The 13,266-nt window shown below is 43.0% G+C and overlaps 1 protein-coding gene across 1 annotated transcript; it reads left to right on the top strand.

Moving 5' to 3' along the window:
* Positions 1-3,992: 3,992 nt before the first annotated feature.
* KCNJ2 (potassium inwardly rectifying channel subfamily J member 2) lies at positions 3,993-12,985 on the top strand. Its single transcript, XM_004374179.3, has 2 exons — positions 3,993-4,171; positions 9,589-12,985. The coding sequence occupies exon 2, from the start codon at positions 9,818-9,820 to the stop codon at positions 11,099-11,101; it is 1,284 nt and encodes a 427-aa protein (XP_004374236.1). The 5' UTR covers positions 3,993-4,171; positions 9,589-9,817; the 3' UTR covers positions 11,102-12,985.
* Positions 12,986-13,266: the final 281 nt, after the last annotated feature.

Raw genomic sequence — 13,266 nt, 5'->3', positions numbered from 1 at the left:
TTCAAGTCTACCCAGAGGTGCCTCGGAAGAAAGGCTTGGTGATCTACTTCTGAAAAATTGGCCATTGAAAACCCCAGGGAGCACAGTTCTACTCTGACACACATGGGCTTGCCTTGAGTAAGAGTCGACTCAGTGGTAACTAGTTATGCTTCTAACCAAGGACCTGTGCTTGTGGCAGAGCTATCTGGCCTAAGGGGCTGCAGTGGTGATAACAAAGAATGAATCCGAGGTTGTAACCTCATTACCTTTAAGAGAGCAAATGTTCCACAAACAGCGCAGATGAAATGATCCTCATAATCACTGCGTTAAGAATCATAGTAATGTAGGGCCTGGCTCTAAGATAAATATGGTGCTTTCCGAGTGTAATCATCTTACCCACATGAAATAAATAAAGTCCTCCAGAGCATGACAGAGGAGGTACTTTGCTATATAATAAGTTGGCTTCTTTGGAAGGGTGAACTCTTTAAAGAACAATCTTATACTGTTGTTGGTTTTAATACATTTGATGAACAATAAAGGCTATATTAATGGACACAGCAAGCACCACAACAAATGCTTTCAATGGATTTAATATAAGGATGCAATGTTACCAGCAGTGGTAAGTGAAACTGCATAATTGAAGCCAAAGCTGTTTTTCAATAGATGAGATTATTTTCAGTGACTTAAAATACAATAGTAGACGGCTTGTCCTCAGAGGAGCAGATTGCAAGCTCATCATGTCTACATTTCAAGCCAATCTGACTTTTATTGATTCATTATTACTATTACTTAATACTCTGAAAATTACTAAGCTGTTCTTAATACCTACTGTTATGAGTTTCCTTTGAGTTGATTCCAACTCATGGGGACCACACGTGTGCAGAGTGAAACTGCTCCATAGGATTTTCAAAGCTGTGACCTTTCAGAAGCAGATCACCAGGCCTGTCTTCTGAGGTGTCTCTGGGTAGGTCTGAACCCCTAACCTTTTGACTAGCTTTTTGCACCTCCCAGGGACTCCTTAATACCCAGTAGATGCCAATACCAGGGGCTTCTCATCTTTTATAATTTTGAAATTGGACTGCATTATATGGCAAATGAAAGTCTGAAAATATGTCTAATTGCTAGAGATCTTTATATAAGTGCAAAGGAAAGAGCTGTGTCCCTAGTGGAACAATCACCCTCTGCGTCACCCAGCCATTCACAATCTGACCACTGATTTAGATTGTGACTAATATTTGGCTCCAATATTATAGGTGGTTACCGTGGAGGGAATCGGTAAGAGCATAATTGTCATTTCCTTGGAAAAAATTTATCCACAGATGTCTCCCAACACCCAACTGCACTGGTGCCCAAAACTAATGGGGAGTTTTGCTAAATAAGGACTGATTCAGCCAAAAAGATAGACTCTGACTAGAGAAATCTGTATCATGTGTTGTTCCAAAAAGCATATTTACCCAAGCACCAGATGCTTTGGAATACTAGAATCTTCCTAATAGGGACACACCGAAAAGTAATCGGCTGATTAAAATATACATTTGTATTTTTTTCTTTTAAAAAACGAAGCCATGGGGCTATGCAATGTCTTCATGCATTTAAAAAGTTTCAGTTACTTACAAAATTCAGCCCTTCATGTTTCTGCAGTCAGCTAAATAATTAAGGTAAAAATTCTATCCGGATTAGGAAGCTTTTTACTAAAATCATTACCTCTTTTCGAACCCTCTATCTCAAGACATAAGCCTTGCTACAAATCAGTCTGTGGGGGTGACAATGATGTTGATGAGAAAGTCTGGGATACATTTATTATCCCCCCACCCCCATAGCTACACTTACAATAATTTTAGCCTTATAACCTTGTGTTTATTTCTTTAAGATTTTCCTGTCATACAAAACAATCTCAGTCTGTAGAGTATTCAGTTTATTTAGAGTAGAACATTAAAGCGAAGCAATTTTAGTTCAAGTTCCAGAAAAATGACATCCCTTTCTGTGTGGCTGATTTTCAAAACTAACTCATTACCCGGAAATGAAAGTGTTACCTCTCAGAATTCACAGTTTGGAAGATTCTTAGCAGTCTACAGATACAGACTGAACTGAAATGCAGAAGAGAAAATATATAAATGATTAATTTCCTTTTTCCCATGAGGTTTAGTATGTTTTAGAGATTAATTGGACCTCTCTGGCCTGTTGCGACGAAGAAATCCGCGAGGAAACGCATTCCAGAAGAAGTTTATTGAATTGGAGTGAGCTGTTATTCATTCTCTGTCCTTTGGCTATATAGGTGTCTCTCTCCAGTGTCTATCAGCTCAGGACTACTGCCTGGACTGGGATATATCCATCTATTTTACAGAGTTAATTCATACCGCTTATAAATAATGTATGACTTAATAAGTGTTGTAGTAGACACCCCCTCCCTCCCCCCCGTGTGAGGCATTATTCATTCCCACACACACAGCTTTAAAAGGCAACACAGGACTGGTAACAGGGCTTCCAGCAGGCTGTACTGTATAATCTCAACAAAAGGAATGCAGAAGCACAGCTGGGTATCAGAGCAGCCACCACCGCGCGCACGACGAAACCACACCCTTTTAAGTATCTTGCTCAGCTAGGAAAATAGGCACACTTGCTAGCCTGGATTACGAACACAGCTGCAAAACCTAAACGTGTTTCACCAGCACCTCCTAGGGGCCGTGTGAGGATATGAGGTGGGTACCCGGCAGACCCTTTCCCTCGAATTGTCAGTTTCACCTTTGCTACACACAAAACCACCATGCCGGCTGCGTCGCCCAGAACACGAGCTGGTGGGTTGCGGTCGTTTGGTGACTCAAGAAGGCCTTTAGAGGTTTAAACAAATGGCACGAAAGAAGCATTTGATCGCTTGAGGAAATAAAACATAAAGAAAGAAAGAAAGATTTCAAACGCACTGGAAGGAAAAGACGCCGAATTATATCATGTCCTTTAACAGCAAAGCTTTTTTACGGCACCAAAGCACTAAAAGATATATGCACTTATTCTTCAATTCACACATACACATGCCCCCGGATTAAGCTGTAGAGTTTCAGGGTCCAGACCCAGTTAATATCGACGATTACACAGGTTTCTGAAAGAGTCTTACACGCTCTTGCCTGGTCTCTGAAGTGAGGGCTGGGAGGCGCTGGTGCAAGGGCAGAGCTGAGTGTCTGTAGGAGTTGCAGTCCCAGAGAATTCATTACTCTCTAATTGCTCTGATTTTAGATCAGCAGAGCGTGCCGGGCGGTGGTGGAGAAAGAGATTGAGGGCGGACAAGGCGAGAGGGAAGGAGCAGTTCACCCTTCAGAGAAGTCTGGGCGCTTTGTAAGTAATTCACCAACAATCGGGAGAAGCAATCACCAAGCAGCTGTGCAGCTGCCACACTGGGGATCTCGTGCGTCTCAGTCTTGCTGGGTTCTGCGCGCCCGTCCCCTATCCCTGCCCCACTTTAAGTTTCGGCTCCTCCGCGCACCGCTGCTTCCTCCGGGGGGTTCGGGGGCGCGGAGCTCTGGGCAGGAGGGAGGGGAGAGGGAAACGCGCCCGGGCTGACATGCAAGCCTCCCCTGCAGCCAGTCTCGCCCCGGCAATGGCACCGCGCAGGCCCCTCGAGGAGCACGCAGAGCGCAGCAGCCTCCTCCGGGGACGGAAAAAGAGAAGCGTGGGGCTCGAAGAGGGGGAGGAAGTCTTGCCCAAGGCCAGGCTGCAATTAAACAGCCGCAAAAGCCCGGCCGCGGAACTTCCCACCTGCTGCTGTCCCAGCTGGGCCGCCACTTCCTCCTCCCCAGCCCCGGCCGGCCCCCGATCCCGGCTCGGGCTCGGCGGCTGGCGGGGGAGGAAGCAGCGGCAGGTTCTCCGCGCTGGCAGCGCTGCGGCCGCGGGTGCAGCATCCTCCCCTCCCCGCCGCAATTCCCGGGGCCGGCCGCGCGGCCCGGAGCGCTGCTATTGGCCGGCCGCGGCCGGGGGCGGAGCCAGGCAGGCCGGTATCTCCTGGACCGCCTCAAAAGAGCCCAGGATATTGCAGAGCGCCCTGGAGCCCCGACCAGCTCGCAGCCTGCCCCGGCGCCGGTCAGCTGGGTCTTGGAAATTCTGGTTTGCTTTGGCTCCCTGGCTTTTACAAACTACTGGATCTTACATGCCTCTGTACCTCCCACTTCCACTCCTTGCCCCCATGCTCCTGAGCCAGCAACAGGTAAGGGCTGCTGTGTTTTCTTCCCTCTTTCTCTCTCGCTGCTTGGGTGTCCTGGGGAGTTGGACTGGAGCCGTTGTCCTTACCCTCCCCTACCCCGCTGCTCCAGAGGTGCCCAGCTGTCACGCTGCTGTAGCGCTCACCCACCCACGCTCCGGAATCCCAGATCATGCCTATATAGTTTGTGTGAGCCCAAGAACATCCTTAGAGCTAAAAATACTGAGACATGCTTGGAACAGTTGAGCAATAGAAACAGATTTCTCTGCAGCATCTGTTTGTGCTCATAACTTCCAATGCACCAGCTGTAGCGAGATACTGAGTCGGGAGGCAGAGACCGGGAGTCTGTGGCGAGTCTCTCTCTAACGAAAAAGCAAGGGACAAGGTCTAAAGCGTTGGTCTCAAACTTGGCAAGCCTTGGGACTCAGCATTATTTTGATCCTTGGAGTCTGTTTTGTTTTGTCATTGCTTCAAGTGTAGCTTCGAGTTCCAAACAGAGTGAGCGTCTCAAAGTTGCTTTGCTGGCTAAGAGAGCGGAGCCTGAGTTGGATTTGAGCCTGAAGACCGCAAAACTTTCCCATCGTATGTCACTCTCGCCTAAGCCACTTGCTATTCCTGTTAATAATCGTATAAGACCTAAGTGGAAGACTGTGGTTTTAGGGAAGCACAACGGTCAAAACGACTTGATTCTACAATAATATTGCATAATAACGTGGACTCATCGTGACAGTTGAAAAAAATAGAGATAGGAAGTGGCCCTTTTCATGCCTGCGTCTTGGTGAGCACATCAGGAGGATGGTAACGAGGATGTTGTTGTTGTTAGGTGCTGTGGAGTCTGTTTCGACACTTAGCGACCCCAGGTACAACAGAATGAAACACTTCCTGGGGATTTTCATTAAATCAGAATTTGTCTGTGAGGAAATAAGACAGTATTTAGAAAACTGTTTTGGATATGCAAAGAATGCAGACTGCCCTTTACACCTTAACAATCGACAGGCAGTTCTATTTCTTTTTGTAACCACTGTTGTACGTTTTCCATACACTGCCTGGACATTTGTTAGTTTTTCCTTCCTTGCTTGCACTCTCATCCCGAGCGTTTTACTTATTATTACTATATAATAATATTTATTATTACATAACTATATTTATCATTATACAATTATATTTATTATTACACAATTATATTTATTATTATACAATTATGTTTATTATGTAATTATGTTTATTATTATATTTTATACTTGTTATTATATTTCCCATTATCTGGAAATACCTTGATGCTCTGAAAGAGTAGAAGGTGTTACTTTAAGGATAGTGAGAGGGGGTTAGAGTGGGGGTCAAGGTCATTTCACTTTGCTTTCTGTCCCTCACCCTCATATTCTGGTGGCACTTTACTTTTTTATGTCCATAAAGCCTATTTGTTCTATATTCTTGTGAATTTGGCACCTGGGTGGGAAAAAAAAGAGCCCACCGTATTTCTACATCCTTCAGACCTTTCAGTTGAGAGAATGTCCGGTCAGTTCTAGAATCCTTGTATGATTTTTGAGTAGCATGAAAGATTGACCAAAGGTCACTAAATCTTTACCTGAACAGATCAACTAATGTTCCAAGGTTGGGTTTGTGTGTGTGTGTCTATTTTTGTTTAGCAAATATGCATAGTTTTCAGCAGATGCAAATGCTGAGTGATGCTGCCTGCATTGTTGAGTCTAAATATTGTAGATAGTGCTCACACAGGTAAATGGGTATTCCTCCCTCTTCCCCTCCCCGCCTGACCTTCCCCTTCCCTCCCTTCTGTTTACTGATCTTCTAATAAGAGGTTGCTTTGCTGGGAGGCGTGCTCACATAGCAACATGTGCCCAGAGCACACTCATGCTGCTCTGTATGGCGTCAGCTGGAGAAGAGCTGCTCCAAGCACTCATTAGCAGACCTCTCTCTCAGCCCAGCACACTTGCTTTTGCCATCTTTATTTCTATCCTTAGGCAGAAACTTTCTGATTTACTGCACACCACAGCATATTATGGGACACATTTATTTTTCATAATCACATTTTTCTAGCTTTTTTTTAATAAACCATATTGGAAATATTTCCTACACAGTAATCATACTTTAGTCTCACCCATTTATACCGTGTGACCTCCTTGACCTTGTATCTGTCTGTAGCGCTCTCTCCTTTAACATCTACCTAAGACTGAAGTGCTGAACTATTTTTTTCCATTGCTTATGCTTAATTTTGGCTCAGCCTATAAATAGTCTTAACATGAACAGCACCACATGTAGCCTCTCAATTTCCCAGGAATACTTTCTACATCATTGGTTATGGCCTGAGTAAAACGATTATTTGTTTCCATTAAATTTACATCCGGCTCCTTAAATATTTTGGCTGAAAGGGGATTTTTCATACTGTTCATCAAATCAAATATCAACTCTTCTGAGCTCTATGACTCTAAGCAGTCAGACCGGAGCCCTACTGGTGCAGTGGTTAAGAGCTTCTCAGCTACCAACGAAAAGGTCAGCAGTTCAAATCCACTAGCTGCTCCTTGGAAAGCCTGTGGGGCAGTTCTACTCTGTCCTATTGGGTCACTATGAGTCAGAATGGACTCAACGACAATGGGTAAGCAGTCAGATTACGTAGTGTTCTCATCTATCTTTAACTGAGTATTCCTCAAGAAATAATTTTAATTCAATGCCTAAAATAAAGTTCCATGAAAGCCCTATTCCTAATGAAAGATTTCCCCAGATGCCCACGTATTGGCAATTATGAGCGTGTGGGCTAGAGAGATTTCAACTTGCCTAAAGGCAACTGGGCAGGTTAATGGGAAAGGCAGTCTTCACAGTAAAATATTAAGACAGTTACCCTGTCAGACTCTGGCAGGTTCTAGATTTTTGCTATGTAATCAGCTCCACAAAAATTGAGTACACATAATATGTGTGCACCCACGTACACACCTAAATCTGTTTTGGAGCATATCTTTTCTAAGTGACAAAAGTTATGATTTTGCCAAGAAAGCCTTTTTTTGTTTGTTTTTCTTTTTTTTCTGGGCAGTAATGATAAAATTTCTAAATGATTCTCCGTGTGTGGAATGAATTCTGCCATTAGCAATGGAAACAAGACAATAATAGTCGCTCAATACAGGCTGTTTTCAAGGTTCTAAATGTGGAAAGCTATTCATAGGAAGGTGGTATTTTGTGACTTGTGGAATCCAAACAAATGTCCTGGGGTCAAGATTTTGGAACGTCATAATTCAGCCTTTTAATTCCATATGGGTCTTAAATGTTAATCCTTAAACATCAGTCAATCTGTTCGGGTGAAGATGGAGTGATTTTTAGTCAATCTTTCATGCCACTCAATAGTCATACTTTAATCTGGACAGAGTGCAGAAATAAGTTAGACGAAATTTGAGACTGTCTACTCATGGTCCCTAATGGTAACTCACAGAGGAGGCTTCTTTCGAAACACGGAAAGGGAATTTCTTGGTGTCAGCTTATAATATAAGGTTCTGAAATCAGTCAGAACCCAAGGATACAAGCACTATTTAAATAAGACTTATTTTTTCTTTGAAAGGACACCCGCATTGGACGGTATGTTGTTATCTACAACTGTCTTTGTGTTGAAAACCTTGGTAACTTCATGTGAGCCAAATCAACTGAAATCCCTGTTAAAAGAAATTCCTCCCATGCGCAGGATCTAGAACTCTGAGGAATAAGAGTCTCGCTCCTTCTGTCCAAGGGCAAACTTCATAGGCAAGCAGACAAAACACTGAAGCACGTGGAAGGCTAGGCAAGCACAGTAACTTCTTTTCATAAAGTAATTCAAAGGCACTTTCAAATCGGGCATCATTTAGGTGTCAGAAGCTGCCAAAATGTAACACACATTGCAATTTTCACAGATGACTAATCTCAGGAAAAATGTGTTGAGGCACATTCTTGCATAATAACTTGGATAAAGAGAGAGAAGTCAAAAGACTGTGTAAGACATTTTCAGGGGGCAATGAACCTTGCCTCTCTATACGGGGATACCCAGAGACAAGATACAGGGTTTTCTGTATTCGTTGGCAGCTGGCTTGCAGACATCCAGTTTGTTACCTGCTTAATCTTAATGTGACTATGGGGAAGAAAGAAGAGTGACCAGTGACGTTCTCATTAGCAGGGAGTCAACGCATTTCTGACCCTTTCCATGTGTTATTTGTTGTTTCCGTTAAAAACGGGGGATGGCTTTGGTTGTTTGCAAAGTCGAGGATCTCAGATCTCTTTTATGGTTTAGTTCTATGCTGTACTAATTTTGCTCATTTGAATTTGGTCAAGAAAAGGCCTTAGACTTAGGCTTTTTGCTAGCTAGTCAGTTAAAAAACAGTTCCTTTGTAGTGACAATGGAAATTTAAAGTGAACAGCTTTTACCTAGGGGAGAATGAGGGAAGAGGAGAAAACCAAAGACTACCATTTGCTCCTGTTAAGTAAAGATCAGTGCCTTCTCCATAGGAATAGATAGCAAACAATAGCACTTGTGAAAGTAAGCTGACTGGCATTCATGATCTACCCTTAACAAAGTTTTCTTCCTTTGGGAGAACACAGAATTGGACCCATATGAATGAGTTCCTGCCTTATCTCCATCTGCTAAAGACCTGGTCCTTTAGCACCAAGGTGCTTACTTCCTAGCCTGTCATTACACATGACAGTCCCATCTCCGGAGAATTTCAAGACTCTTATCACTAGGCAACAGAATCGCTCTCTATTCCCTCAGAGCAAACTGTGTCTTTAAGTCAGAATCACTTGCTCTAACAGAGATGTTATCAGGAATTTCTGCATACTGGCTGCCGAGAATAGGTCAAGTGATCAAGCAAGCCCGAACAATATCCAGAAATTGGGATCCAGTTCTGATGATCAGAAGGGCTGTCTGCTCAGTTTGATAGTTTAAACAGAATATCCTGCGCTTTCTTTCTGATGACAAGGTCTCTAATATTCTTCCAGAATGCGCATGCAACATAATTAATATTAATATACTGCATTTGTGTGAAATATTCTCTAAATATTCCCTTGTTCTTAAAGCTTCATGACCATATTTGGAATTAGAAAGCCCCTCTCCTGCTTAATAACTTGGGAAGGCAAAAGAAGAGAATAGGAAGACGGGGGTACACCTGAAAAATAGAATATTCCAAATGTCTGGCAAAAACTAGGGGAGAAAGGGCCTGAAATTTTGGTTGAAAGACTACCACAAACAACTGTCCTATATTTAATGACCTTATACCTTTAAATAAAGTAAAAAAAAAAAAAAAAATTAGGGTACAAAGAAACAAAGAACTTTATAATTCAATGCAGAATATATTTATCTATATCTGACACCTTGTCTTGTTAGGAAATATTGTTTAGACAGTAGAAGCCATCAATAATGACTTATTTTATGATGAACAATCTCTCTTTTCTTGCAGGACATGTTCTCTGGATGTCAGCTAACTTACTAAGGTAACCCTGCATGTCAGAAGACAGTCCTTGGTAGACTGCCAAGGCTCCTGGAGACTCCCATCTCGCCTCATTTTTTTTTTTTTTTTTTTTTTGGTGTGTGTCCTCACTGAACATTCAAAACTGTTTCTCCAAAGGGTTTTGCAAAAACTCAGACTGTTTTCCAAAGCAGAAGCACTGGAGTCCACGGCGGAAGCGATGGGCAGTGTGCGAACCAACCGCTATAGCATAGTCTCTTCAGAAGAAGACGGCATGAAGCTGGCCACCATGGCAGTTGCAAATGGCTTTGGAAACGGGAAGAGTAAAGTCCACACTCGACAGCAGTGCAGGAGCCGCTTTGTGAAGAAAGACGGCCACTGTAATGTTCAGTTCATCAACGTCGGGGAGAAGGGACAACGGTACTTGGCAGACATCTTTACCACATGCGTGGACATCCGCTGGCGGTGGATGCTGGTTATCTTCTGCCTGGCTTTCGTTCTCTCGTGGCTGTTTTTTGGCTGTGTGTTTTGGTTGATAGCTCTGCTCCATGGGGACCTGGATGCATCTAAGGAGAGCAAAGCTTGTGTGTCTGAGGTCAACAGCTTCACCGCTGCCTTCCTCTTCTCCATTGAGACCCAGACAACAATAGGCTATGGCTTCAGGTGTGTTACTGACGAATGCCCAATTGCCGTTTTCATGGTGGTGTTCCAATCAATTGTGGGCTGCATTATCGATGCCTTCATCATTGGCGCCGTCATGGCGAAGATGGCAAAGCCGAAGAAGAGAAATGAGACTCTTGTCTTCAGTCACAATGCTGTGATTGCCATGAGAGATGGCAAGCTGTGTTTGATGTGGCGAGTGGGCAATCTTCGAAAGAGCCACTTGGTGGAAGCTCATGTTCGAGCACAGCTCCTCAAATCCAGAATTACTTCTGAAGGGGAGTATATTCCACTGGATCAAATAGACATCAATGTTGGGTTCGACAGTGGAATTGACCGTATATTTCTGGTGTCCCCAATCACAATAGTCCACGAAATAGATGAAGACAGTCCTTTATATGATTTAAGTAAACAGGACATTGACAATGCAGACTTTGAAATTGTTGTGATACTGGAAGGCATGGTGGAAGCCACCGCCATGACCACACAATGTCGTAGCTCTTACCTGGCAAATGAAATCCTTTGGGGCCACCGCTACGAGCCCGTACTCTTTGAAGAGAAGCACTACTACAAAGTGGACTATTCAAGGTTCCACAAAACTTATGAAGTACCCAACACTCCCCTTTGTAGTGCTAGAGACTTAGCAGAAAAGAAATATATCCTCTCAAATGCAAATTCATTTTGCTATGAAAATGAAGTTGCCCTCACAAGCAAAGAGGAAGATGACAGTGAAAATGGACTTCCAGAAAGCACTAGTACAGACACTCCCCCTGACATAGACCTTCACAACCAGGCAAGTGTACCTCTAGAGCCCAGGCCCTTACGGCGAGAATCAGAAATATGACTGACTGATTCCTTCTCTGGAATATTTACTTTCAAACACAGTCTGTTGGTCAAAGGCCCAAAGCAGTGATAACAGACGACGGTACTGGTGACGAGGTGGGTCAAGGCAAGCAGCCACAGGGACTGAGGCTAGCACGATGGTTTCAAAGAAAGACTGTGAGCTCGGAGATTCACGTAACGCACTAAACACGTCTGTGCATGACCTGATGGCACTTATGTTGTAGGATAAGTTATGGGTTTTTATGTTTTGTTTTGTGTTTTTACAAAACTTGAACTTGCAGGCAAGCCTTGGTCGGGTATTCGACTTATCCAGCATGCTTCTCTTTAGGGAACAAGAATGTTTTTAATGGCATAACAAAGGCAAGACTCTGCCTTAATTTTTGAAAAGCTGCTAACTACATGAGCACAAATTTTATTTTTGTTGCAGTGTAGTTTTTCTTTTGTGTAACTTAAAAGTCAGTGTTGAACTGTGTTGAAAGCTCATGATGCGCTTCAAAGTGGCAAGTATTTGGCTATGAGCTGCCAAAACGAGAGCCTGATTTTTTGAGGCCAGTAATTTGTTCACTAGAATTGATTTTTTTTTTTTTTTCCTTCTTCTCTCTCTCTTTCTCTCTGTCTTTGGTTACATAAGGGCATTATGTAACACTAGCCAAATGGTAGCCTCCAAGGTTTTGTTTTGTTTTGTTTTGTTTTTTTCCCCTCAATAATGTTAATGGGTTATCTCAAATTTTAAGTTAGACTACCTAAAACGAATACCAAAGATAATGCACATTTTTGCACAGTGGAGCTTGTACTAAAAAGTAAACAAAGCCCCCATGGGCTGCCTTGGAATCAAGAGACAATAACATTGAACCTCAGCAAGACCTTGAACTATCCTCTCATTTTGCACCTTTTTCAGAAAGTAGAGCGTCACACACACCGTCTAATAAGTGCAATTGTTTTCCATTTCTTTTCTTTCATGTGATTGTCTTCTTTGAAAAGGAAAAGGGAAGTAAAATTTGCACATGCATGCATACACGCGTACACAAATAAATACACATACGCAATATAAACACCTTTTCTTCCCTGCCAGCTAGTGTTGACCAAGCTAAAACGAAAGTGAGTGATGGTGATGTGCTGGTTAGGTTTTTCTGGGTATTCCCAATTTGCACATTCCAGAACTTATTCCACAAGATAAGACCCTGGTTGAGCTTAGTTGGAGTCCTCAAAACTGAGCCATCCAGCATGAAAGATCAATAGGTTTCAACCCTTAGGTCAGGACATTTCCAGCTTGACTTTGCCTTAGAAAAGATACCGTGCCTGGCCTTGAGGCTGTTTCTTCTGCTCAGTCTGGAAAGATCTGGAGTGAGCCCTCATGTGTCAGAGAGGGCTGCCAAGGCCAAAGAGGAGAGGTGGGGAGGTGGGACAGGCCACTTGGATGCAACCCATCAGTTCAAGTATTCAGGAGCGAAAGGAAAGTTACTTTTTTTTTTATGGTAGAGGGTAAGAGTGAAAATGTGTCAGTATTTTAGGGTCAAAGAAAGCCATACAAAGTTAACACAGTCACAAGTAAAGGAGGCAATGCTCTAAAAGGATTATTTCCTTTTTTATGTGTGCACACTCATGGTTGAATGCAAGCCCAGTGCCGACTGTTGTCTCCTGTGGAGCCCTAGAGCAGGTTACTAGGACGTAGTTTTCCAGAAGCTTCTGTCTGCCTGGCTGCCTGCCTTGCTGGAACTTTTTTTTTTCCACTCTAGCTCAATAATGGAACTTTTTTTGGTTAAAAGTTCCCTATTTGTGAATTCTGGGATTACTGACTTTTCTTCTTAATCGGGAATCTCAAAATCAACTCTTTTACGGTATTATATCTCTGTATGCCATTAAAAAACAGCTTGTTCTAGAATCATGTATTTTGTAAATTGATGTTTGTGACGGTCTCTGGTTCTTGCACAGCCATCTCTGAATGAGGTGCCTGCAATAATAGGACAGTTTACGCTGTTTTCAGCATTCAAAGTCAATGGGTTTGAAAACTGTGATGTTATTTTAAAGAAACCAAGATAGAGATGTCAAGTGAGTGGATGCTATTTTAAATCTAAGTTGAACAGCAGGCTAGGGAAGTTGTTTAAGGAGTTGGAGGATTTGGGGATCAAGTGGACAAGGGAAATTATAGAAGAGGCAATAATTTGG

The sequence above is a fragment of the Trichechus manatus genome, unplaced genomic scaffold (assembly GCF_000243295.1).
Source record: "Trichechus manatus latirostris isolate Lorelei unplaced genomic scaffold, TriManLat1.0 scaffold00028, whole genome shotgun sequence".
Lineage (NCBI taxonomy): Eukaryota > Metazoa > Chordata > Mammalia > Sirenia > Trichechidae > Trichechus > Trichechus manatus.
Note: the sequence above shows the minus strand (reverse complement) of the source record. Positions and strands in the feature narration are given on the sequence as shown.

What these genes read in the sequence shown, in the direction of transcription:
- KCNJ2 (XM_004374179.3), top strand. Translation starts at nt 9,818, where the DNA reads ATGGGCAGTGTGCGAACCAACCGCTATAGCATAGTCTCTTCAGAAGAA.